This window comes from Anser brachyrhynchus (genome assembly GCF_964034855.1).
Source record: "Anser brachyrhynchus genome assembly, chromosome: 2".
Classification (NCBI taxonomy): Eukaryota; Metazoa; Chordata; class Aves; order Anseriformes; family Anatidae; genus Anser; species Anser brachyrhynchus.
Genome location: NC_137695.1, coordinates 100,073,790 through 100,100,172, shown reverse-complemented (window position 1 = coordinate 100,100,172; position 26,383 = coordinate 100,073,790). Strand labels below are relative to the sequence as shown.

The 26,383-nt window shown below is 41.6% G+C and overlaps 2 protein-coding genes and 1 long non-coding RNA gene across 7 annotated transcripts in view; 2 read left to right on the top strand and 1 right to left on the bottom strand.

Moving 5' to 3' along the window:
* Window positions 1–10,894, top strand: part of CNDP2 (carnosine dipeptidase 2) — a 14,597-nt gene extending 3,703 nt beyond the window's left edge. For all 3 annotated transcript variants that reach the window (XM_080581105.1, XM_080581106.1, XM_080581107.1), the window contains exons 4-12: window positions 2,160–2,322; window positions 3,848–3,936; window positions 4,838–5,038; window positions 5,531–5,615; window positions 6,151–6,311; window positions 8,253–8,417; window positions 8,899–9,040; window positions 9,657–9,804; window positions 10,196–10,894. In XM_080581105.1, coding sequence (XP_080437231.1) covers window positions 2,160–2,322; window positions 3,848–3,936; window positions 4,838–5,038; window positions 5,531–5,615; window positions 6,151–6,311; window positions 8,253–8,417; window positions 8,899–9,040; window positions 9,657–9,804; window positions 10,196–10,265 — 1,224 coding nt within the window. In that variant the 3' untranslated portion in view covers window positions 10,266–10,894. The remainder of the gene's footprint in view (window positions 1–2,159; window positions 2,323–3,847; window positions 3,937–4,837; window positions 5,039–5,530; window positions 5,616–6,150; window positions 6,312–8,252; window positions 8,418–8,898; window positions 9,041–9,656; window positions 9,805–10,195) is intronic.
* Window positions 10,604–26,383, bottom strand: part of LOC308190127 — a 17,453-nt gene continuing 1,673 nt past the window's right edge. Inside the window, exon 2 of the long non-coding RNA XR_013946923.1 lies at window positions 10,604–24,218. This is a non-coding gene — a long non-coding RNA (uncharacterized lncRNA). The remainder of the gene's footprint in view (window positions 24,219–26,383) is intronic.
* The window catches only part of CNDP1 (carnosine dipeptidase 1), a 16,232-nt gene continuing 14,023 nt past the window's right edge, over window positions 24,175–26,383 (top strand). The window contains exon 1 of one of the 3 annotated variants that reach the window (XM_080581102.1): window positions 24,175–24,241. The gene's annotated coding sequence lies outside the window, so the exon portion shown is untranslated. Of the gene's footprint in view, window positions 24,242–24,266; window positions 24,709–24,728; window positions 25,688–26,383 lie in introns of those variants that run through there. The other 2 variants (XM_080581104.1, XM_080581103.1) reach the window with 2 other exon arrangements.

Below are 26,383 nucleotides of genomic sequence, written 5' to 3'. Positions count from 1 at the left end.
AACCATGCAGCATCTAACAGGTATCCGTTTAGCTGTGCAGATTCTCTCCATGGAAATGTTGCCCCATTTGGTTTGTTTTGAAAATTCTGTAATGGTTTAAAAAGAAAACAACTCTGTTCATTGATTTCAGTGGCAAACAAAAGGGATGTTCACATGAGAACTTCTTGCTGTGCTTTTAGATAAAGACAAGGACATGCAGGTGGTGTAATTGCCAGTGCCAAATAGGAACTGCCTTGCGAGCTACAATCAGCTGGCTAAATTTATCCCGCAGCCAAGGGATGTGCACAGCATGATGCAGGCCTGAAGGCCAAGCTGTGTGTCACAGCACAAGCTTGGGTGTACTCAGGCCAACTCTTGTGTGGGTCACTAATTCCTAGAGGTATGATGATATTCTGGTCGGGATCACCACCCAAGGGTCCTGTGAGTAGTGGCCTAGAAAGGCAATAGCCTCTTGGTGTGGGATAGTCTTTCCTGCCACCCAGTCTGAGCATCCTTTTAAGACCTTTGCTGTTACTAGTAAAAGTTTTGGGATCCACATCAATTACATCATTGTGTTGTATTACATGTTAAATGTATTTAATACCTTTCTGACCGAGCAGAAACAGAGCACCAGCAAAGAAATGTTAGACATTCTTAACACCAGGCTGGTGTTGGCCCCTAGGCCCATAGGCTGTGAAGATGCTGACAGAAGTTTCAGGTCTAAAAGACTTCTAGGCAGCTCTTTCTAGAAGGCTATTACATTTAGCAAAAGATTGCACTCTTTCCTTACCAGGTAGAGATGGATACTTCATAGGTGAATCCCTTCCTTATTTTTGGCTGTCTAGATCGCTTCTCTTCACCCGAGAAATGTGATTGAGCGAGAGCTTCATCCGAAGAAACCATCCGCTCTCCTGGGCTCTCCTTTGAAGTGCCCGGTCACTATATTTCACAGAATAAGACCCACACCAAAGCTGTTAGGTTAGCATTTGGTCAGTGATATTCAAAAGGTATCGGGAGCATTTGCAAGCTTTAGAAGATGGTTATTGTAATTGGTGCTAATGATTGCTGGGGGAAATCTAAGTATGTCAGGATCCTCTGAGCAGTTCTTGCATTTGGCAACTGGAATACAATTCTTTCTAGCAGGACAGCGGTTCATTTCATGCCCCCTCTTGAGAGGAGAAGGCTCTTGAGAATCTGTAGGACAATTCTAGCTCTATTAACCACAGCCTAAAATCCTGTCACGGGTGTTTCAGTTCACTGAGTCAATCTTGTTCCTGTCATCAGTGTAACTTTCTGCTGGGAAAGAACTGTTGCTGCCATATCAGTGAAGAGCAAGGTAAAGCAACTGGCTGACTTGCCTGATCCAGCGTGGTTTACTGCTGTGCAGCAGTTTGTACCGAGTACTGATTATTGTAACTGTAAATTCTGGCAATATTGCTTTAATGACTTAAAACTGCAGCTGGCCAAAGATCGTGTAACCCGCTGATAAAAATCTGAACTTGGAGCCCAGAAGTCAAAGCTGATTCTGATTTTAATCTGCTGAACAATGTCTAGGCATGCGTTCACCAAAATGGAATATGTGCTGACTGAGACTATCAGGGGATAATTGCTTATGGGGTACTCCAAAGAACTAAGCTAAATTCAGCTTTTGAACTTTTGAACGAAGTTCATCAGCACTACCCTGCCAGTTGCTTAACAGTAGGCAGAGAAATACAGCTGTTACACAGACTTTGAGTTTAGGCACTTGTCCTTGGTGATACCACTGTCAGGAAGTCTTTGAGAGTTGTAATGTAGACAGGATGAAAGTGCAGTGAAAAGCAGTGCAGAATGCACTATTAAAAGCATTTCAGCACTTATGCTTAGGTAAGCGTTAGATATGGCAGTTTGGCATGTAGACAGCTTGCTCTGCCAAAATCTGGTGTAGGAGTGGTTAAAAGGAGTGCTGAGAGGCTTGGAAACCCTAACTGTTAGGGGAATGGTCAAGAAACTTTTCTGATGTGGTTCTGTAACACCTTCACTGGCACATCCTGCTTCTGGCAGTCAGTTTAAGTAGCTTAGTTTTGTTTATCTGTCTGCAGAGGTTATGAGCTTATAGACATAACATTCAAGTATCCATTTGATAAAAATGTGCCACTGACATTCCACGTTTGTGTTTAAAAACACCTGCCTTCTACTTCTAGCTGCCTGATGGATCAGAGATCCCTCTGCCTCCAATTGTTCTGGGAACGCTTGGCTCAGATCCACACAAGAAGACCGTGTGTGTTTACGGCCACCTGGACGTTCAGCCGGCGGCACTAGAGGATGGCTGGGATAGTGAGCCCTTCACACTGGTAGAAAGAGATGGTGAGAGCTGTGGACTTCTCTGAAATTGAGCACTTCTTAAACATGTGTAGTGTTTAACTGTTCTGAAGTCATACCCTGGATAGAAATGTCAGAGGAGAATAAGATCAGAAATTAACATTTATTTAATATCAGTGAGGAAAAGATGCAGGAGAAAATGGTAAACAATAGAGATGTAAAATCTCAGCTGCTCTTAGGGCTTGTGTTTTTTTCCTGACATTCTAGGCGGTGCTTGCATGCTCTCTTGTAGCTACAACAAATCTTACTGACCTCCATGTTGCCAGAAAGCCTCCTAGAGCTGGGTTTTTGTACATTTCAGAACTTGCAGCCTGTGAAGTCATGTCAGGCTGGGATTTTGTACCACTACAGGGGTCAGGAGCTCAATGCTGCTTCCTTATGTCTGGAGGCAGGAGCGGTACAGCAGCCTCCATGGGTTGCCTTGTGCTTGTGTACTGTGCTACAAGGAGTACGCAGAAGTCACAGCTAGTGCCTGGAGGAGTGTTTGTCTCCTGTAGTGGGGATGAAGAAATCAAGCAGTAGCTCCTGTTGAAATAGCATGTAGCCGAGAGCAGACTAAAACTTTTTCTTAAAAGCTGGTTTAAATCTGGTGCTACCAACAGCCCCTTCTTTGTTTCATTTGTTCAGTGTTGAGAGCCAAAGGTCATACAAATAGAGGGACATTAACCACTCTGGTTGTGTAAGCGTTAATCATTGCCAAGAAGAGGCATCTGTGGTAACTAGTGTTTCTAGCAGGGCACTTGGTAATGGGTAACAGAGTCCAAGTCCCTAAGTCAGATTATCTCCTCTGATAGCACGAGCCAGACTTGCCTCAGGCTGTGGCTTATCTCCGTGCAGCCTGGCAGTGCAGGAGGTGGATCTGCCAATTGCCGCTTACCCTGCAGGCTCCATGGCCTGCTCTGGCACTGTGGTTACATCTCCCACATCGGGCTCATAGTCACAGTTCTAATGAATTATTGCAACAATCTGCCTTCGCTGTGATCCTGTGTGCTATGTTTCCTGGGACTTCCCCACAGCCTGCAAAACTTGTCTTTGGCTGAAGTCCTTCCTGGGTGCCAGAGAAGTGATTAGTCACTAGCTTCTAAAGCCTTATTCTCAAAATAAAGAATTACTGAATTGAAGCAATATGGAATAGACTTCTTAAAAAGAGGTGTCTTGTTTCTATACCCTTACTAAAGTGTTTGTGGAAAATGTAATTATTGTAAAGGGTATGGGAATAACTTAGCCCGAGGCAGTTGCATCTCTTCTAGGCCTTTGTTCTATGCAGAGGGCTGCTCAGGGAAGAGATGGGTAGCTTTGTGGGAGAACTGCTGCAGTCCTGTACCTATCCCACTGCACTGGTGTGTAAAATGGGAAGGGAAACTGCTACTTCAGAAGAATCTGATGTGAAAGTTAGTATAAGCAGGGCTAAAAAATGTATGTGAAAGGATGCTTTCTTCTGCAAGTGAGAAATGACAAAATTCATCTTATTTTTTCTCCTTACTGGTTAATTCATCTCTGGTTTCTGCAGGGAAGCTGTATGGAAGAGGATCAACAGATGACAAAGGTCCAGTGCTTGCCTGGCTGAATGCCTTGGAGGCTTATCAACAAACGAACCAGGTATATGCCCAATATATATTCTGCTTTTTTACATACAGCTGAGTCTAGCAATAAATGTTATCCGAGCCACAAAGCCTTGAGGCAAGGCTGCTTATTCAGCTGACTGGAGGAATGATGCAACAGTCATGTAAATTCCCTGACTTCCCGGTAGGGTTGAGTTGTCTTTCTGGAAAGCTGGTCTTGTGGATGCTTGGCTTGCACTTAAAATGTTTTTGCTTTAATGAAATACGTAGGAAGGAAAATACATATGGAGCAGGAGTAATAATCAAAGGTGCTCTTTCATGTGAGGTTGTCATACATAACTAGCTTGGCCTTCAGCAGAGCTTAACGTCTCACTGCCACTGAATTCTGAGGAGAGCTTTTAACTTGGTAACGCTAACCTGGGATCTTTGTTTCTGTTAAAGAAAAAGTGCAATCAGAAATAAAGCAGATATCCTGAGCATCTTGTAAGACCAGTTGCTCTTGGGTAAAGAACTAGCAATTCTCAAGTGTTGCATAGGCATAGAATATGGCAGACTGGTCAGACGAGGTAGCTCTGATGCTTACTGTGGCATGCGATTCCTGTGGTTAATATTAGATTTTCTAGCCTTGTGACTTACCTTTGGCAACTGATCTCTGAAGGCTTTCCCCAGTTAAGAGGATTGGGAACCAGTTGTTCTAGAGCTTGTTTAAAACTCTTGAAGAGGTTGAATACCATCAAATAAAGAGTGGCATAAGCGTCCTTAATTTAAGCACAGTCTGCACTTAAACTTACTTTGTATATAATTACCAGATTCCACCATCACAAAACTGAGTTACCATTGTCCTCTGTTCTGCTCTGTACATCGCAGATCAGAATTACTGATGACTGAAGGAATCAGATGTTTTCACATATTTAATCTGTGTTTTTTCATTTTCAAAGGATTTTCCAGTAAATGTTAAGTTCTGCCTAGAGGGTATGGAGGAATCGGGATCAGAAGGCCTTGATGAATTGATTTTTGCTCAGCGAGACACTTTCTTCAAAGATGTTGATTACGTTTGCATTTCTGACAACTACTGGCTAGGCAAGAAAAAGCCTTGTATCACCTATGGCTTGAGGGGTATCTGCTACTACTTCATAGAGGTATGTTCTGGAATACACTGCCAAAACAGTATTACTGAGCTGAGTTTTCTATTAGAGAAGATGAGTGGTAGCTCCGGGTTATCCAAGCCAACAGCTTTTCTTCAGAAAAGGTAGAATTGACTGAGTAGAACAGGTTCTACTGTAATTATCTAAATATCTTCCTTTTACTATCCTGTATGATAGTTGGGTAGAAGGGAGATCTTTCAGCTATCCAGCAGCTTCACTGGGTGATTATCTCATTGCATGGATATCTTGATCCAGATATTTCCGTGGGTGAAGAAAGTCACCACAAGTCTCCAGGGTTGGAACAGTCAGTATACTAAGGGCTTGCACTTCAGAGTGATAAAAAGCACGTGCTTTAACATACAACTGAGTGATCTGGATTCAAAAATAGATGCATCCTAAAATGCAGCAAAAAAGAGATAGAGATCTCTTCTGTGCAATTGTTAATGTCTCCATGGTAAGATTCACCTGAATTTCATTTCTAACCAGGTTGAATGCAGTGATAAGGACCTTCACTCTGGAGTTTATGGTGGTTCAGTACATGAGGCCATGACAGATCTCATTGCTCTAATGGGTAAGAAAGCAGGTTTCACTGAATGCATCTGAAGTGGGAGTAAGGCCCATTAAAGCTTGAGTTAGCAATGAGGAGTTCCTAAGGACTGTGTACACTAGCAAAGCCATAAACTGTGAAGCTGTTTGCCAGGTATTCCTAAAACAGGCAGATCCCTTAAATAGAGAAATATGAGGAAGATCTTACCTAGCTTCTCCTAAAATCTTGTTGGAAACTTGAATGTTAATTAAATCATCTCTCCTGCAAACTCTTCTACAGATGCCATATTGAACTCCTTGGGCAATCCTGCCTTCAAACAACCAGCTAAACATGTAGCAGTAGAATCCAGGTGCAAGGAAGTGCAGATTTCTGGATAGCTGCAAATTCCATGAGTGCCTTCCATGCTTAGAGGAACAGGCTCTGGGAGGTGGAGGCCTTTTTTTTTATTAAGTCTGTAGATTTTCAGAAAACTGACTCCTACCACCCATAGAAAGTGCTCCCTGTAATGACATCTTTTCTGGCTGAATGCTGATCCTAAGTGCTTTTTTTTTTTTTACAGCTTCTCTTATAGACAAGAAAGGAAAAATCCTCATCCCAGGCATTAATGAAGCAGTGGCATCTGTTACTGATGAGGAGCTGGCATTATATGAGAAGATTGATTTTGACCTGAAAGAATATGCAAAAGATGTAGGAGCAACAAAACTACTGCATGATACAAAGGTATTCTGTATTGCTGTCTGCTCTGGTTATGTCTGTTCAGACATCTGGGTTGGTAGAAGACAAGCAAGCCTCTTGTGTAGTTACCAAGTAATTTGGTAGGCAGGGAATTCATGTGATCTCTTTAAAATCATGAGATTGCCTTGAAGGTAACTTCTCATACTGCACAGCTGACTGCATACTTCATACTTGCAGTTCCTCTGCAAAGTGTTGTGTGCTTGGAAACTTTGTGTAGGTTATCCTGTATTTTGGGCAAGCAGTCTAGGCAGCTTTAAAGCTGCTCCTTAGTTGCTCCGTGCTGTGCATAAGGAACACTTCAAATCTGTACAGAACTTCCCTTATCTAGTGTTGTTCTCTTAAGACTTGATAAGAACAGCTAACACAGGAGAAACTTTTCCAGAGGTCAGATACCGCATGTACACAAACCATCTGACTTCCTGCATCTATGTGGGAAGTGCAGTGGGTTATCAGAAATCTAGTTGTTTGTAGATAGGACTTCTCATAAGGTGAGAAAACAGGGTGGCTGTGAACTTAAGGTTGATGTGCAGAGCATCTTCCTAGACCTGGCAAGCAAAGACTGTCTTGTAGGCATGAACTAGGTAGCTGCCCAAATCTTTGTCCAGGCTCAAGTTTGCTAAATGCTTGTCTGTACTTCTCGAATTGTCATCCTGTGAGTTGTCCAAATAAATGCTTTTAACTGCATTGAGTCTAAAGGTGTAAGTATTGCACACTAAGTTTACAGAGATAAGCCACAGATGTAAATGCATCTATCATAAAATGCTAAAAGTGTTGTAAAGGACAAGTTTACATGTGCAGGTCTGTCTTCCGTCACAGTACTGTCAGGAGAGGACTTCAGGCTCGACTCAAGCAGCCCTAAGTAACAGTTTTATATCCTTAGTCTTGTCTCTGCATGCTCAGGTTTACATCAACTGAGAGCACACAGGCTTCCTTGTTTAGCCTCGTCCTATAAAGTAATGGATGAAATATAACTTGTAAGGAGGAGCTGGTAAGATGCTTGTCACTTAAGATACTGCACTAAAGCTGTTCAGTTTTAGCTAGACTGAAATCCTGGGTTGGTTTACAGAGTTTTAAGCTATATGCATGCAATAGATGACTTGGGGCTAAGGGGGAGATACAAGAAGGCTGTAATCTCCAGGTGAGAAGCAATGTGCTTGAACATTTTGGACAGTGATGGTTCAGCTTGAAAGGAGATTAGAAGCAGGTTGTACCTGGAACAAAAACTTAATGCTAAAGCCCACACTTTGTAAGTATCCCTAATCTTTGCAGTGCAGTTCAGTTTTGAGATACTGTAGCTGTCTGTAGAGGGCACAAATGTCCAGTACACTGGCAGTGTGAATTCAACACAACTGTGTCCAAGGCAGCAAGGAGGAAATGTGTATCTGAAAGGGCCTAGTGATGGTAGGCAGTAGTACTTATGTCAATGAACCCAGAGTTCTGTCAGTTTAGTGCAGATGATAATATGAATAGCTGAAAGGAGCCCACTGTGCCTCAGTCTGCAATGGAGAGACTTAAAAAATAAAAAAAATTGTAATCTGTCAGCATGTGACTGTTGAAGGTACCTGCCTGACCTGAGGCAGTGCGGACCAGAGCTTCTAGTGTGCATCCTGTAGTTCTTGAGCATCTTAAAATGGTATTCCTGTCCTTGTTGGAAGCAGACTGATTATCCTGTAAGTTCCATAGAAGTGGGAGAAAGCCGAACTAGGGCTACAGAAAAATCTCTTAAGGTGCTGAAGCCAGCTGTTGCATCAAAATGCATCCTTAACAGGAGTAATGGCTGTTTAACTGAGTGATCATGACTGAGGTGCATTTGACCATGTGAGAAAGAACTACTACTTGCAAGTCTTTAATAGATTGAAGGAATTTACTTTGGGGGAGCTCTGTCAAATCTGATGTAACCTTGCATCTTTGTCTTCTCTTCTGCAGAGAGATATCCTTATGCACAGGTGGAGATACCCTTCCTTGTCTCTCCATGGAATTGAAGGAGCCTTCTCAGCCTCTGGAGCAAAGACTGTGATTCCTAGGAAAGTGATTGGCAAGTTCTCAATCAGGCTTGTGCCAAACATGACTCCTGAAGAAGTCACAAAGCATGTATGTTGAGATGCTTTGGTCTCAAAGCAACAGTCTCTAGACTTCCTTTCTCTGTGTCTGGGAGAAGTTTTCTGGTTTCTGAAGCAGTTCTGTTTGCTTTGCTACGGTCTTCCATGTTCTGCACCTGAGCTCAGATATTTGAGGGAGTTGAAATAGTGGCCTTGATGTCCAGTTTCTTTCATCTAACTTGAAGACAGCTCAAGAATGAAAGCTGATTTAACTGCAGGGCACTTGCATTGCCACCAGAGCATATTCAAAAGTGTAAGAGTCCGACATAATGGCTGACTGTTTTACAGTAATGCTATTACTTGCCTAAAGGGAGGTTCTGACCACAGAGCTACATAGTAATAATATGAAATAGCTATAGAAAAGCTATTGCTGTACAGCAGTAGTGACCTGCAAGTTCCTAATATGCCTTTAATACACTGTCTTCACCGGTGCTCATGTGAATAACAGTAAGACTTCTCAATTTTTCCTATAGGTTGAAGACTACCTGAACAAAAAGTTCGCAGAGCTGCAGAGCCCCAACAAATTCAAAGTGTACTTAGGCCATGGTGGGAAACCCTGGGTGTCTGACTTCGACCATCCACACTACATGGCTGGTAGGAGGGCCATGAAGACAGGTCAGTGGGTTTTCCGCTTGGTATTGGGGAGAATAAAGAGCTCTTGTTCCAGTGCCTCGAGGAATACTGCAGAAGTCATGTTTGCAGAACATTTATGGTTGTCTGCACATAGGTAGTAGATTTGGCTCACTAAGTAACTAAGCATTTCAGTTGCAGTGCTTAAACTTAGTTCTGAGGTACAGGATAGAAGGGAAGTTACTCTCAAGCTCATTCCTACTATACTGAAACAAGCCTTTTGGTATAGTGTTGCTTTTGTGTAAGGATGACATTGTCAGCAGTCGAGACCATTTGTTTAGCCAAAGTCCTCAAAGCTTAGGCGTTCTAGTGTCTTTCTTAATCAGTTATAATAGGTGAACTAGAGCAAATCTAACTTCCGTTGGAGTACAAATGCCTTTCAGGTAGTGTTAACTGCTTGAACTAAACCCCACTAATACTCCAACACAATTTTGGGGGTAAAATTCCACGATTGTGTGATCTTTGTATGGCTAAATAAGAGCTGTTTGTTTGGCCAGCACCATACAGAAATGTTTGGTACCTGATTGCTTAAGCAGCACTAAGAATTTGTTGGAAAAACAAATGCAACCCCAAACTGACTGGAGTATCTCCCTTGTTTTAGTTTTTGGAGTCGATCCAGACCTGACAAGGGAGGGAGGAAGCATTCCTGTCACCCTTACTTTTCAAGAAGCAACAGGCAAGAATGTCATGCTGCTTCCTGTTGGAGCTGCAGATGATGGTGCACACTCTCAAAATGAGAAGCTAAATAGGTAAGAACATTTATCTCTGCAACACTGAGTTGTACTGTGGGTCTTCAAGTATTTTGGAGAAGACCAAGGAGGATTGGGCTCTTTGAGTCTCTGGAAGGCAAAGTGCAACTCCTCATCAGAGGATGACTGAGTGGGTGGTTGTGGTAACTGGTCTGTAGCTGAATCTTGACCTTATTACCACTTCTGATTACGCACATTTGAAACTAGAATGCTTTTGTACTTTGCTGTCAAAGCTGGACTACTTTCCCCTTCCCCAAGGGTGGCATTTCTGTCCTGCAGCAGTGGTTCCTGTAGCATCTGTTGGCTGCATAGGACAGATACTGCAAAGTGAACAGCTACTGGTGAAACAGCGCAGGCTAAGACATGCTAATGGAAGTGATCTTCCCTGCAGGTACAACTACATCCAGGGGGTGAAGATGCTTGGTGCGTACCTCTATGAAGTTTCCCAGCTGAAGGACTAAGCTGGATGCCTTCTGGTTTGTGAATCAGAAGCCTGAATTTTCTTAGGAAACAGCATCAACTGTCAATTCTTACGGCTTCCCTTCTCTACCAATCTACCAACACTCCAGTGCTTTGGGGAAGAGGGAAGCATGTGGTTCCACTTGAGAAACAAAGAACATTGTATACCAAAAATAATTCTTTAAATGCTTCAAATGACACAGACTACTCTTGGTCCGGCCAGTAGTCCTGAACTGCATCTTAGTCCCCTCTATATCACTTCAAAGTCGTGGTTTGCTGTACTCATCTACTTTTCCTGTAAAAGCAGGAGGAACTGTTTGCTCTCTGCTGCTTAAGCAGCCACATCAATTGCACAACTGTCAGTAAAGTGTAAGGTTCTTATTCCAGGATGGGTCCTGGAAATAGTCAAAGTGATAGATTATGGGGCTGTACTGGAATGTGTTCAAGCTCTAGTGAGGCTTCTGAGTGATTTGGGAGAGCGGTTTGGCTCTTACAGTTTATACCTGCCTTCAGGTTTTGATTTACAGTGAATTAGGTTATAACAAAATTCACTGGGGTAATGACTACTGGCTGTTTTTTGTAAAGCTGCCTTTGTACTCCCTAAAAAGGACAATAAATCATGCTCTAGCAATTGGCTCTTTGTTTCTAAGGTTTAAGTAATGACTTAGGAAGAAAAGTAAACAATTTCAAGCAACTTGGGAGGAGCTCTTCTATCTCTGTAGAAGTAGATGGACAACATGGCTACACAAACTTCCTGGGAAACAAAGTTTTTATTCCGAAGTACTTTTAGGCCTTGCTTCTGTAACAGCTTGCCGACTTGAAGCTGATGTCGCAGAATCCTGCTCAACTGAGAGAAAAGCTCAAAGTGTTCAGTTTGGGCTCTGTAAGCCAGGACATTACACTAAAACAAGTGATAGTGAAAGGGAGTGGGATTTGTAGGCGGAACTGGAGAGAGGAGCATCACTCACTGCAACTGCTGACTGATATTCAGCTTCAGGGTGTCTATGGGAAACACTCATCTCCAAGACTTCTGCTGTTATGTCAAAACCAACTGTTACATGTGCTGGTCTGAACTGGATTAGGCTCACTTGTTCAACTGCCTGACCAGTGGTAGCAGGCTAAGCTAGGCAGCTATTTTAAGTGATGATGCTTTGCTCTGGGAACTGCTTAAGAGCATGGTGCAGTTGTGCAGTCCTGTGTACTGCTAAACAGAGCAGCATCTGCTGCTTCCTCCCTAGGGGATGGAGGGCAGGAATGTCCTGTCTGTCTGGCTTTTATTGTTGCTCAATCTGGAGTCTTAATTGTGGATGGCTATTGGGGCAGGAAGGAGGCTTCAGTTCTCACTGTAAAACTTCTGTCTTGCTTGCTTATGTTTTTTATAGAAGTTGATGGCCTGAGACCTAGTATCATTAAATTTTGCACTTGCAGCTGGGGTACAGGCTGAGACCCATGTCACAGGGCCATGTCAGTACTTACAAGCACCAAGCATCTCTGGAAACACTGGGTAGTGGGCTGTTAGGTTCTCACCTGCCAGTGATGGTGGAACGAGTCTGGTATAACCTGCAGCTTGTGCATGAGGCTGGCATGCTTACATGTTCAAAGGTCACCTGTATGTGGAGACCAAGATGTTACATGGGATAACCAGTCCAATCAGTCTATGTTTAATGCAGCTTCCTCAGTTACTGAATTGACAATTCATACTTTAAAGGGGGGTAACTTAACTGAGAAGATAATTGCATGGCAACTGATGAGTTCATATTGCTTATCTTCTTATGAATTTGAAAAGCATCAGAAAAATTTACTTCATGGGCTGAGCTATTAGTTTCTCAATGTGTAGAGAAGCTTATTTGGGCAGTCAAAGTTGTTAATGTCATGAACTATGCTCAGAAAGCAAGCATGCTTGTAGTTTTAATGTCACTTGTAGCTGTAGTTCTGAGAACCAGTTAATTTCTTCAAGTTCTGCACTGAATATACTGCACCAGATCCAACACTTCTTGAATAATCACAGTATGGCAGAGTTGTGAAGAATGTCCAAAACAGAGCAAAGTAACTTAAGGGGTTTGTGGAAGAGGCTTGGAAGCTGATCCTGTTGGATAGGCAGCAGAAATATTTCATCATGTGGGGAGTGTCAGACTCCTGCGAAAAAAGATTAAAATGATTTGGTCTGAGCAAAATGAAGGGGCCTATTCAAGCAGTTGAGTAAGTTGCTAAAGTGTTGCGTCCTTCATGAGACTACAGGGACTTCACTTTTGTTTAGATGTATAATATTAAAATTGGGAATCTGTGTTATCTCAACAGTAAAGCTTGCTGTCTCTTGTCACAGCCTAAAGAGACCCCAGAAGTAGTTGTATGTGGCTTGAATGGACAGTGCGGGCAAAAAGGACAGGCGGCACCTGCTTGCTTCTGCTGTCTGCCTGCTTCACCTGCTTCAAAATCACCTGCTTCAAAACTAGCTCCTTGAAGACTTACGGGAAACTCTGTTGCAGAAATGTGGTTTGCTACATCTTTGCATGCTTGTGCACTGCACAAAGGGTTTGCTTATGTTCTCAGTAGCCCAAGTTGTTTCAATAGCAGCATTCACAGAAGACAGAAGTTTGACACTACATAAAATGTGAAACAGTTAAACATGGGGGGAAAAAAAAGCATCAGTGAAACACAACATTGTAGCACCATCTGCTGGGTGTATGACTGCTTGGTATTTTCTACGCAGAACTTTACACCTTTGCTTTTTACCTGTGTACTGAAAGGTTGATCAGCTCCAGTTAACATTTAACACGAACGCTTGTATAAATGTCCCTTAATATATTTTCATTAAAAGTCTCCCAAGGGAAGTGGCTTGACTGCCAAACCAGTTTCTGGTTAGGGAGAGGTAGCACCAGGAGCAGAGTTGGTTAGACGAAGTAGCTGCTGTGTATTTTCACTGTGCTAAATATCTCATGTGGTAAGTACTGGAAAACATCCTTGTTGGTTTTGCAGTTCCTTCCTCATGCTCATTACCTCTACTCACTATAGTTTGGGGCAGAGTTATGCCTGAAACAACTTTACAAAGGTGAGCAGCTACAGTCTCCAATTTTTCTGAGCAGAGAAGAAATGTGCCAGCTTTCTAGTTACAAGAAAACACAAGCAAAACTATCAAAATGAATGGGGTTATTCACTTCTCTAATCTGTGTCTGAAAGTTGGTTGGGCCAATAAGGGGTACCAATGTGTGCCTGCTTAGCTTACTGCTTACTCTTGTTTCAATGTGTTTTTACACCCTGGTTTTACTCATCTACTACTTGGCTGTTACAGTTCAATAAGGCAGGAGCTCAGCTTATTGCCTGTTGACCCAAATGCAATGAGGTCATGGTGACGCCACATGGTCTTAAATTGGTGAGCTTTTCTGTTTAGCCAAACCATGCTAAACTCCTTCAAATACTAACGTGGAAGTTCTTGGATCACCTTTGTACTTTCTCCTCATTGCCTCATCTCCTCCCCCAATGTAATCTTCTCTCGTTCAGTTTTCCTTCCAGATTTTCCTTCCAGACAAACTTGATGGAATTGCCTAACACTGCTTTACTCAAAAACTGGAGTTTTAATAAAGGTAGCGGGAAGGTTTGTATATCATCATTTAGCTACTTTTTTCCCCACTTAAGTCAGCAGAAACAGTTACCTGAAAATCAGTTCTGGGGACCTGATAGGATTACTTGCAGAAGGGAAGGGTGACTTCATAGACAGGTGGCTGACAACAAAGAGAATATCTATAGGCTTGGAAGAGCTAGGTGCATTCTTCTGCCCTGTTTCCTAATGTTCGATAACAGCCTCATTTTCTGATTAGAAATCAGGAAATCTCATGGTCAGGGGCATGCTGCTATTCTCAAGTCAAGTTGGTGTGTACTTTCATTTCTCTTACACCAAGAATACACCAAGAATAGAAGGAGATCTACAATATGTATTTTACAGTCACCTGTCCACATGGTGAAATTACTGCAAAATAGGAAGTGCAGACTTCTGGCAAGTATTTCATTACTCACTAGGTTTTGTGTTTTAGCAAAGTCCATGACAGTGCATCTTGATAGAGAGTACGTACCCAAAGTAGGCAGAGCTATTACAAACTATCACTAAATGAATAAGTCCAAATGTCTTTTAAAAAGTCAATTTTCTTTATTTTTTTTGCTGTACTGGGAAGCATACTGCATAATAAAAATGCAGTTCTGATTATCAACTGTGTGGCAATCCATTTTAGGCTTATCAATCACAAGGTGCCGCCTTTGGTTTAGCACAGTGAATTTTGATGTGGAAACTAAATTAAAACTTTTTTCCATAAGGTTACATGACGGACTATATTCAAAAACATCATGTTTGTGGTCTTGATCTTGAAGCAATGTGAAGTGGAGATAACAGGTGATCTAGATAAAGAATCTGAGTTTCTTCATTCTGTCAAAGTATTAGCTTAAAAACAACTTTTTTGTCATCTGAACTCATTCCGTTAAAATAGATTCGTGTGTTAAATGTGTTAAATATGCTTTTACATTACGAGGAGTCAATCTGAATAAATCATCTTCCTCATAATTAATAAAGTTATGCAGAGGATTTAAATCACTCTTCCGAGAATCCGCTTAGTCTGCACAGAAAAGCTTATTAGTGGATAATTTTGATTCTATCCCCTGCTAGCTTGATTATACCATTCCAGATCATGACGTTAGGTTATGACAAACCCTGAATGCTAAGGCATGTTTTTCTAGTGTTTTTAAATATTCATCTTTCTATTAATTTTGCATATCCTTAGAGATTCTGAGATTTCTTGAGGACTGCTTAAAATGCATGCCAACAAAACGGGCCGGTTAATGCTGGCATGTTTGTATGCAGTGTCCTCGTTCTGTCTGGGCAGGCTTATGTTCTTCTCAATCATGAAGACAGGCCGTGGACCTCTTATGTTTCTGCCTTTTAGTCTGAAAAATGAGGTAACAAATTCAGTTGAACAGCTTATTTTATCATCATTTCTTAGCAATTCCTGTGAATCATGAGACCTGTTGCATCCTCAGAGGTCTCCACAAAAAATAGAAGCGAATTCCACCAAGATAACTTTAAGTGTATAGCTATAATCTGTAGCAACAAAGCTCACCCGCAGCACAAAGTGGCCAAATACTATTTGAGAGTGAAATATGTTCAGTTTTCAGGAAGATACTTAAAGTCTTTGTGTAGAGCCACCTCTTCTGTGTTAGCTGTTTGAATACATGTGCCCCACAGCGGTCAATCACAATCGAGTTGTCTGTACAGAAGGACTAGCCGTAGTAAAGTTTGGGTTCGTGAGCAATGCATACGAGTAGCATTTAAGGAAGGATCCTTTGGAGACCACTGTTAATGTCTACATAAATAAACACGCTAAATGTCTTGATATAAAGGTGAGTCTTCGGAGAACTGTTTTTATTGTTCTCTTGGACAGTAAGTAAAAGCAATTAGCAAATCTGAAGTCTTCATATATGCAAAATTGTAGCTAATTCCTGAATTTCAAGATAGCTGCTAAAGTATATAAGGGAATTAAATTTCATGCTAAGGATTAATTAAGTGACAGTAGAGTTACTTATTTTTTTTAAAAAAAACAAAAACACCTTAAACACATTCATTTCTACACAGCTTTGAGTCTTTGTTTTTCAGAAATGTCCTGTTATGCATTGTCAACCATATCCTAAACTTTTATGCAACGAGGCACAGTGGTGCTCATGGTTGTTTTAAGGCAGTCTTAATTTTGACTGGATTCAAAAGTATATATCAAGAAGGTGGAAAGCTATCTGCCTCAGAAGCTCAGGCACATGTTGGTTACCAATGATCAATAGTCCCACAACAATTTCAATCTCGAAATGTCAATAATGAGGACTTGAATGTGAACAGACTGGAAAGAGAAAGAGGTAGGGAGTGGGTGTCAGAAATACAGTCAAAGGCTTTGTATGAAACATATAAATAAATGTATAAATGTGTCCCTGAAGTAAGGGCAGCCAGAACTTGTTAGCTTCTGGGCTTTAGTTTGCTGACATTCCTTTGCACTGATCTGGAAATGGTGTTTAATGGAATTTGTCTGTTTATGAACTTTAGGTTTGTAGAGCTGCATGTAATATTTGGAAGCTTTATGTGGAGTTGTCTGATACCCATAGATGATAGTTTAATTACCCTTAAAAAATCCACTCAGAAGTCTTTATTTTTTTTAAAGTTAAAGGGATTTTTGAGGAGGGATTTGAGAAACGGGGAAAATCAAATGTTTTTAACTGAAAATTCATGCATTGATTTAAAACAGAAATACACAAAAGAGCAGCAAACACATCTGAGTTTATTTTTTTCCATAGAAAAGGAAGCACTGGGGATGTACTGAGTTCTAAATTAATAGAAAAATATCCTGTATTACATTGCTCACTTTGTGGAAGTGTTCCTATATGATATGACAAGTAATTGAGTCATCAACCTAAAATATTAATATTTAAGCTGATACATTTCACTTTTTTAATGCGTTGTAGTTCCACAACTATCTATGAGCAAATATGACAGATTTAGTGGGACACAGCAGTCACCTTGAAGCAGTGCTCAGTAACAGCTGATTAGCATTATCTGCTCCAAATGTAAAACTTGCTCAGCTTCTCTGACCTCATTAGAGGAAGCTGAGAGAGCTTCAGTAATAAATACTCCGCTATCTCTTTCCTGTAATTTGATTTATGTGGAAGAAAGTTTTAATGACTCAATCTCTGCCACTGATGGGTCACAACTCTTTAAGGATGTAGAGGAAAGGTTCTGAAAATAACGAGACTTAACACTAAAATTAAAACCAAGGAATCTGGAATACTAACTTACTTTTTTCGATAGCACATAGTCTCCAATGGGGCAGTCTTTTCATTCACTTAAATTCACAGACATCCTCACAGAAGTGAGGCTAATATATACAGAGGTACCTAGTAATCTGTTCATACACTTAGATGTATGTACCTGTTTCTAATCATCTAAATTCAAAAGCACTCTGCTTTCATTAAAAATAATTAACACTCTGGCACACTGTATTAGTCTTTTGCAATTACTGAATGTAAGAGTTTGGAGTGATAAGATGAGAGTGTTCTATGAATCTGAGAGCCTACTTTACTTTTGGATCTAAATCAAAAGTACAGAGCACAGGGATTTCAACCTGTAATATAATTGTTGGGAAACTCTCTTGCTTTGTAACAGAGTGAGACAGTAAATCTTAATTTCACACACTTTGGATAAGAATATAATGAAAAAGTAGGGATAGTAACTAATCTGTTCCAAATATGCTTTTATCTGTATTGATATAATTTGCATGTCATCCTGAGTCCTTTAAACCTTCTACATTATTCTGCTAATCAAAACTAGCAAACATAGCTAAATGGTAAAAAAAAAAAAAAAAAAAAAAAAAAAAAGCCAAAAGCCTCTTGTAGTCTATAAATAGGGAGAATTGGTTACTTCAGGTAAAACAGATATTGGCAAATGATGCATAAATTTTCTGGCTTTGTCACTCATTTTTCAGACTCATCAATATTCAGAGTTTCAAGATTGGCAAGGCCAAGGAGTGACTTGTATCTTAATATTAACAAGAAATGCACCAAATGCCAAAAACTCCTATCCTGTAAACTCCTTACTTCAGCATTTAAAATGGCATGTGTCACCTGGATAACATCCATTTGTCTTTCAGTTTAAAGATGAAAAACTAAGTTTTCATGGTGCTCTGAATTTGAGAGCTTGATCCCACTAAATCTGTTATCCAGTTTAGGGCCCAATTACCAGTCACAGCAATGAATGAAATCTCCGGATAAAATGACACCATGCTGAGATAATTCAAAAGGAATCAGCCGCGCTACTTCAGGCTGACACATTTATTTATTTATTTATTTTGCTATAGATGTGGCTCTTTGAAATTTGACTATTTATGAGAAAAAACTTGCTTCTCTCTTGCAGAATCCCCATAAAGCCTCAGCTAAATGAGTTATCTTTTTAATATCTCCACAGAGTATATTCTCTCTTCCTAGTTAAGGAGGAGCAAGTTTAGATAGATAACAGGTGTGTTTACATGTGGTGGGGAATGCTGCACACTGTTGAAAAACCTTAGGTAGCTGTGGCACCCCTGTGTTCAGGTGAAATCACCCACATAAGATACAAAACGGACAGTTTGGACTTCATCTTCTTATGTCCATCATGTTCCAGTGACAGATTCCTACAGATGAGTTCTTCACGTAATTACTGCTTTGGCAATGGAGACCTGTTCTGCCTCTGACAATACTTTTAATAGTCAGTTTTCCTTTGCCCCAACAGTGAATGATCAGATAAATGAAAGCTGACTTGTTTGCCAATGGGGAGATTAAAGGCTGGCATTATAAATATATCTGGGCTTCTCTAAATGTGCTGGGAAATCTGGGTGCATCTCATCATGCCATTATCTTCAGTCCCTATTTACCTGCCCTAAATTACATGTAAAATTTGTTTGTGCTTCTCAGGTAGGTTTTGTTGCAGAAATCTACTTGCCTAGCCAGTTTCCAATAGCTATCAACATGAAGGGAAAAAAAAAAAAAAAGCAATCCTAACCTCTATAGCATGAAAGGGGGGAGGTGCCATGGAAAAGTTAAGAGCACAAGAGGAATAAGTTTTTGTGCTATTCTGGAATCCAGAATTTTGACCTACAAAAAACTGCTAACCACAATGTTAGGTTTTGTTCTGATAAAGGCATAATGCGCAGCCTGACCCTCCCCTGTCCCAGCCCCATGCCGTCCCCTCGGGTCCTGTCGCTGTCCCCAGAGAGCAGAGCTCAGCGCCTGCCCCTCCGCTCCCCTCGTGAGGGAGCTGCAGGCCGCCATGAGGCCTCCCCTCAGCCCCATCTGCTCTGGGCTGAACAAACCAAGGGACCTCAGCCGCTCATAAGTCTCGCCCTCTAGACTCTTCACCATCTTCATAGCCCTCCTTTGGATGCTCTATAATAGATTTATGTCCTTTTTACACTGTAGCGCCAGAAAATGTGCGCAGTGTTCAAGATGAGGCTGCACCAGAACAGAGCAGGACAATCCCTTCCCTTGACCAGCTAGCAGCAGCCCAGGATATGTTTGGCCCTTTTGGCTGCATAGCATCGTCTCTGTGGCAGAAAAGTTTTCCTTTTTTCCTTTGATGTGTTTCAGTATTTGTCCTTCTGTCTCTCGCACATCCTTGTGCTTGGCCACATGACTGCTTTCTGTTCCCCAAATTTTAGGTTTCAGAGCAAGCTGCTGATGGCGGTGGCAGGAAGGGCTGGAGCCCAGAAGGGGCCTGGATGCTAATCAGTTGGGTGAGAGCCTTGCAGGAGAGGCTGGAGCCCTGCAGCAGGTGGGGATGCGCCAGGTGGGGATCCAAGCAGTCAGGCAGCTCTGCAAGCTAAGGGAGCGAGCTGAGGGCTGTCTGATGCCTCAAATTCAGCTCAGCGTGGCAGAAAGAGACCACCTGCAGGACAGCACCTTCTCTCAAAGGTAGGTAACTATAACCTTGTAGTCGGGGCCCTGAGCAGAAAACCCTCTTCAGAAAGATGAAAACCAAAGCCAGGGTTGTGTTACTCATCTTAACTGCAAGAGTCTTGTCATTCAGGCAATGTGTAACCAACATGTGATTTCCTTCCCTCTGAAGTGCAGTGAATGGATACAAACTTTATGCATATTCATGAATTATTTAAATTATTTCAACCAAAATTCCAAAACTTATATAAGGACTTAGGCACTCGGAGTGCAGGATTAATGGCTGGATTAATGGTTTATATCCAAAACTGATTTTCAGAACTGTGATTCACTTGGAAGCTAAGAGCTATGAAACCATCACTTCTAAATGTTCAGATTCCTCTAGTGCATAAAATGCAAAGCCATCACTGCCTTTTAAGCCATGTCAAGGCACATGCTGCACTTTTATTGGAAGGCTATTTGAACATATAAGAAGCCTCTCCTCGGCTTGGAGAGACTGTAACAGAGCAAAAAATACTTATCTGTGGGGAAAATATTTTAAGTCCAGACTATAAATCCTAGTGGAACAAGTAGGGGCCCATTTTCCACAGAAGTTGTAATTAAGATTATAGCACCTCATCCAAAGATCCTAATCCGCTTGTCATGGATCCACTTCACTTGTTAGAAGGCTCAGAGCCTACGTGCAGGCATTTAATAAGGTGTCTAGATATGAATTAGTTTTCTAACCAAAGGCACCAGTCTTGTAATTATCTGTCTCTTTGCTTTTGTTGAGATGATATCACATCTTTCACAAAAATGGGCCGTCGATGGCATGATTTGCATAACACATCACTGGTGCAGAGGCTCAACTTAACGTGCACGTCTGCTCTGGGCTCTAGCAGCATTTATTTTACCCTTAATATAAACAGGGGCACTTTGATAGAAGAGAGGTGCTGTGAAATATCTCATGCTTCTCCTCAGGGAGGTTACAGCCACACAGACCTTCCAACAGTAACATCTGCTGCCATGAGATGCAAGCTGTGTTTGCATGCACATATGCATATACATGTGTACATTCATACGCGTATGAACAGTTCTTGTATTTTTAAGCTATTTTAGAGTGAATCTTATTTGTTAACAAAAGAACCTCTCTGCTTGCTTTGGCACTCTCACAAGTTGCCTTCAAAGATGGGATGGCTGCAATGGAAAAACACTCACAGGCTTTCTTCAAAGGCTGCTGCTTCTGGGACACCCAGCCAGGACACGGACATCAGCAAAGTGCCACGGCGGGTTAATGCCTCAGCACTCCAGCCTTGAAGGCATGGGGGAAGAGGGGCACGGTGCACACCACCACCTCAGCTACTCGTCTCCTGCCTCTGCTGACTCCCGGGCCCCACAGACAGTTTCTTTCTGGAAGATGGTGGTGCGAAGAGCTGCCTAAACACACGTCCTGCATGGTTAGCATCAGACTAATGCCACAAACTCGTAAAGCCAGCCTCTGACTCTAGCCAGTGCATAGCTCCTGTCTGGGTATGACTGAGTTATCTACTGGGTAAGAGCCTCACCTGCAGGGAGGGCGTTAATCACCCTCAGGGGAATGCTGCTGTGGTTTGGCTTAGCAAAGCTGTCTGAAGGATATCAAGACTGGAATAACCTCTTGCCATCACTTCAGTGTGATTAATATCTGAAAATACTTTTGCATAACTGTTAAAGAAATTTACAGTTTTGCTCTTGGAAAAAATAGAAAGTCTCCTATCCCGGCATTCAATGCACTGAAGTGGAAAAGATGCTTGACCGGGGACTTGTTTGTTCTTCCCCAGGCTGTCATTTAAACTCCGCATACTCCGAAATCTGTGTACAAAGTGCTTGCTGAACTGGCTGCTGTGTGGTGAGAACACGGTGTTTCAGAGTGTCCTGAACCTTGGTGGCCCTGTTCCTGGAAGGTGCTAAGCACCATTGCTTCACACGGAGTACAGTCTGTAACCTTCACGAAGTGCTATGTGACCTGCTGCCTGGGTATGAAGGTTTTTCCTAAATTAACCTCCTTCCAGAGCCATACCCAGGTGGGATTATCGATGCTCCGGTAACAACTGTTTATTCAGTGTCTCAGGATTCATCACCTCCCTACCAGTGCAATCCCATTCCCCTGTCTGACAGCTTTTTGCAGTGGGAAGCACTGCTTAAATTGTGGTCTCAGATTTTGGCATCGGTCAGGATCATCTCCAAAGATGATGGCTGGGAAATTCTCCTCAAGCTGCAGCATGAAGTGGGTAGGAGTGAGGAGGTGGAAGGGCTTGCTGCTGCTACACAGGGAACAGACACAGAAATCCTAGAAAGGGAGAGATATTTTGGGGAGTTGTGTGGAGGGGCCTCTCCGTTCCACATTTACACTACTAGGAGACAAGGATAATTTCAGTTTTATGGAGGCGGTATATTGAGAAATGACAGTAGGCTGCAATAATAACCAGGTACCACTGATTATGACATTACAATATCTTCCCACTTCTCCTGAAATACACCTTCAAGAAATGAAAAATAGCCGGCTGGAGCTGGAGGTAATTGCTTAGAGAGTGACAGGCAGTGCTGAAAACCATCATATAATTTCTCTGCCAATGAAGTATTCCTCCCCACAGCATATTTCGTATGTATTTGCTCGCTCAAACTTACTACTGTTATTAGGTAAGATACTTTTAATTAAGGTAACAATTAAGGCACACTAGTTTTGCTGAAGAGCCACTGAAATGAAGTTACTCTTATTTGCATCAACACTTGGTTAACGAGTGAGGCTGCTGTCCTAATGTAGTAAGAGAAACTCAAAGCAGGAGACCATCTCTGCCCTGGATAGCTTACCTTTTCAAAGGGCAAGAGAAACAAAAACATCAGGGCTCCTTTTCTTTATCCTGCTGTTTTAGTTCTTCTCTTAATTTCCTGTAACTAATTTCTTCCTGCTTAAACACTTACTGTATTCCAAGGAGAAGGTATCTGTGTCAACATTTAGCCAAACTATTCGAGTAGAGTTCTTTACCTGTCCTCATAGGTTAGCCTTTCTTGCAGTTAATAAGCTACCATCACAGTGTTTTTATGAAGGAGATAAAACCGCCCGTATGTAGAAAGGCTTCTCAACGATGTTGTCAATGTTTATGATACTCCATAAATGGGATAACGACCATCAAACAATAACTCTCTTACACTGTGGACTCTAAACCTTGTTCCGAGTTATAAGGTATAAAATAAGGAGCAATTAGCAAAGAAATAATAAGTTACAAAGTAATAATCACTCTTCCTCCCAGCAATCATATTGTTTTTCAGTAGTATAAAGTGATAAATAGGCAGTTAAATGACTACAAATTTAGTTGACCTATTTGTAATCTTACACCTAGTATTGTAAGTCAGGAGTAACTCCAGTGAGAAACAGTTGTAAAGTAAAGGAAGGCAGGATTTATGTAAAAATAGAAATATTTTAAATGCAAATAAACATTTAATTTCCCCCCAACTTTGGAATTCATTTGCAAATGAGCTTTATATACTTAAACAAATGAAAAAATACTTAAATAAAAAGGTCTTTGTAATGCTCTGGGATAGGACCTTGCTTGCAAGATTGATGGTTGTTAATACAAAATGTTAGTACTGAATCTGACCATGGGGACAGCAGCACTTCCAAAATGGATGAAGAAGCATAAGGACAGCACCTAAAATGAGAAATTTGCTATAAGTTCAGAGGCCCTCTTGTATGGAAGATATGGCATCGAAAAGATGAAAATATCCCCATCTAAGTAGGTACAACACCCAGCAAGTCAGAATATAGTAAATATTCTTTATGTGTATTGTGGTTTTCCTTTTGGTACTTGCTGTGTTTTAGGGGCGTTAAGAACCAGACTAGTAGCTCAGCTTACATGCTAGCATGTGTAGTTCAGCACTCATCTGTACCTCCTGTTATTCTTTCCTATGAACCTTTTTTCTATGAAAAGAGCAAGGATCTTCTTAAACCAGTGTTTATCTGACTGCAGACCAATGAGCAGACAAGCTCAGAAAAATTTATTAGAAAAACAGTGAGTTATTTCTCTTCAGTGGGCAAAGAGTGAAATATTGCTGCCTGGGAGAAACTTTTCCCCTTTAGAGAAATCTACACTTTTCCTTTCCATTTTCCAAATAAAAGCAACAAACAAAATCCATCTCCTCTAAAAAACCTCTGTAAAGCAGCAATACTTATCAGCATCGCCTGAGTGTTTTCTGATGCTGAGGTTACTGCTAGGATCTGGCACTTCCAGAGAATGGCCAGAGAGGAAAGGAAGAGGAAAGGGAACGGGAAAAGTTCTGCTGAGTTGGTGTGGTAGTGATTTGGATACCCTGCTTGGATTATTATATGATAGAGAAGCAGATTTAAGCGTCTAAGCCAAGAGTTAATCTTTAACTCACAAGTAGCCCTTCAGAACTGCAGAACACATCGGCGAACGGAGATAAAATACCCCTGTTCTGCAGGTGGCAGAGGAGATCTTTCCAGCTGAGTGTCTCATCACCAGCCATAGCAGCAGCTGCAAAACAAGGGCAAAAAGAGGTGAGGATTTTCTTCTTTAATATCATCCACAATACAGCAAAGCAGGGCTGTGGTCTTGTTTTTCTCTCTGAGGGGTCAACTTGGTCAAGGAATGCGGTGTCTGTCATTGCCGTTCTCTGAAACGCCCTGGAGGCAGCTCCTATTGCAACGCTCCTCCAGAGCTGGCTGCTGGGGCTTGCACCCTCATCTGCCAGCAGTGCCAGGTTTTACCTGCGCTCTCCACCAAACCCAGTCCTTGCTGTCACACAGCTTGCTGGGCATGATGCTGTTTCTGTAACCATCTCCAACTGTGGTCAGGCTTTGTGCTTGTGTCCGGACCTGTGCAGCTCCTCTGGTCGTTACAGCTCCAGCGACTGCTCGTGGTCAGGGCTTGGCTCGAGAGCTGCCGCCTCAATTTGCCACCTCTCAGGGCCTCACCCCCTTAGCTGGAGAGGAAACGGAGCCTTGATTGCCTGATTCTGACAAAGGTAGGCCACTTATCGGTGAGTGTTGTTAAAGGAAGTTAAATAAAAACCCGGGTATCTCAGTTATCTTCCCCAATGCCATTTCCGTAGAGGGAAGGTTTCTTCTGAGGGAGCCCACTACCACCGGTTCGATCAGTTAGCTCCTACCACCATACGCATTTTTATTTCTTTTCATGTCAATTGTTCTTTACATTTTTGGCAAACTAGGTGATTTCTGACTTTATTTTCCCATGAGTTGGTTGCAAAATGTTCAGCTTTCATTGGCAATCCCTCCCCACGCCCCAGTCAAATGCTGTATCTCAGCATCTCAGGGAGGACTGCAACCTGAGACATATACGTGCCAGGAAGAGGGAGGAGGGCAGTAAAACACATTCAGGAGCTGCTTCTTGAATCTTTGTAAGCTTAGCTGATATATCACAGATTCATCATGGTTAAAAAAATCAACCTAAATTTCTTATTAAATCATCCCCTAAGGACGCTAAGTTTTCTTTTAACAGTACTTAGTGAGATGGAAGGAAGTGAGACACAAAATGTTCTTATTGCAAAGGAATGAAGGAAGAGAAACTGTGTGACTGTCAGACATTATTTCTAAAAATAGTCATATTACTTTTTTTCCATAAGGCAGCAACTGCAATTTAGAATGAGAACAAATCAAATACACTCAAAATTGAACACTGAAGTCTTTGTTTGATGTTTTTTCTTTTGCAGGCTTTATCACCCTTTCACATTGTTTTTCCCCTCCTTGCAACTCTGAGCTATTTTAGCCTTGCCTGAAATCTTTCTACTCCTTTATCAGACTCCCTTTCTTACACAAACTTTTCCCTATACTGTCCAAATGCTTTCCATCAGCGTTGTTTGTGCATGAGCAATGCATTGACGTGCTGCTTCCCTCCCTCCATGAACTGCAGCACAACATAGCTGTTACCTGATTTCTTGTTTGACTTGTTAGCGTTTGGTGTGCCCTGCTACTTCAGAGGACTGTGTAAGTATCTCCTTGCAATCATTTTCTGAACTTTGCCACTATTCATGCTTGTCTCTGTTATGAAAGCAACATTTTTTGTGATGTTCTATAAACTTTTATTGAAGTCCATCTCTGGAAAATCTCAAATAATTATTTCATTTATTCCTAGGATGTTTTACTTGCTTGAATGTTTTTTTTTTCCTTCCACAGTGTTTAATGTTCATTCTTTCTTTTTCTTAAGCGCTTAAAAGCTAATGAAACATGACTTGAAGACATATGTCTCTTGTCTGCATCTTTCCAGGTCATTTGCATGTAACATAAGCAGAGGAGGATACCATCACCATAGCACTTGTCCCCACGTAAAAGCAACTTTTTGTGATTCTGACCTTCATGTGATATTAAAAGAACTGCATTTCATCAAGTCACTCTAAGCTGCAAACTATGTACTCATTATTTTTAGAAAGAAAATGCATGGAATTCAGAAAAATTGAATATTTGAAGAAAGAGGGAAAATCACGTATGATGGAGAAACCAAAACTTACTCATTATATGAACTTGGATACTTTAACAACCATTAACGTGTTCAGCTCTGGGGCCCCCAATATAAGGAGGACATGGACTTGTTGGAGTGAGTCCAGAGGAGGGCCACAAAGATGATCAGAGGGCTGGAGCACCTCTGCTGTGAAGACAGGCTGTGACCCATCCTCTTCTCCCCAT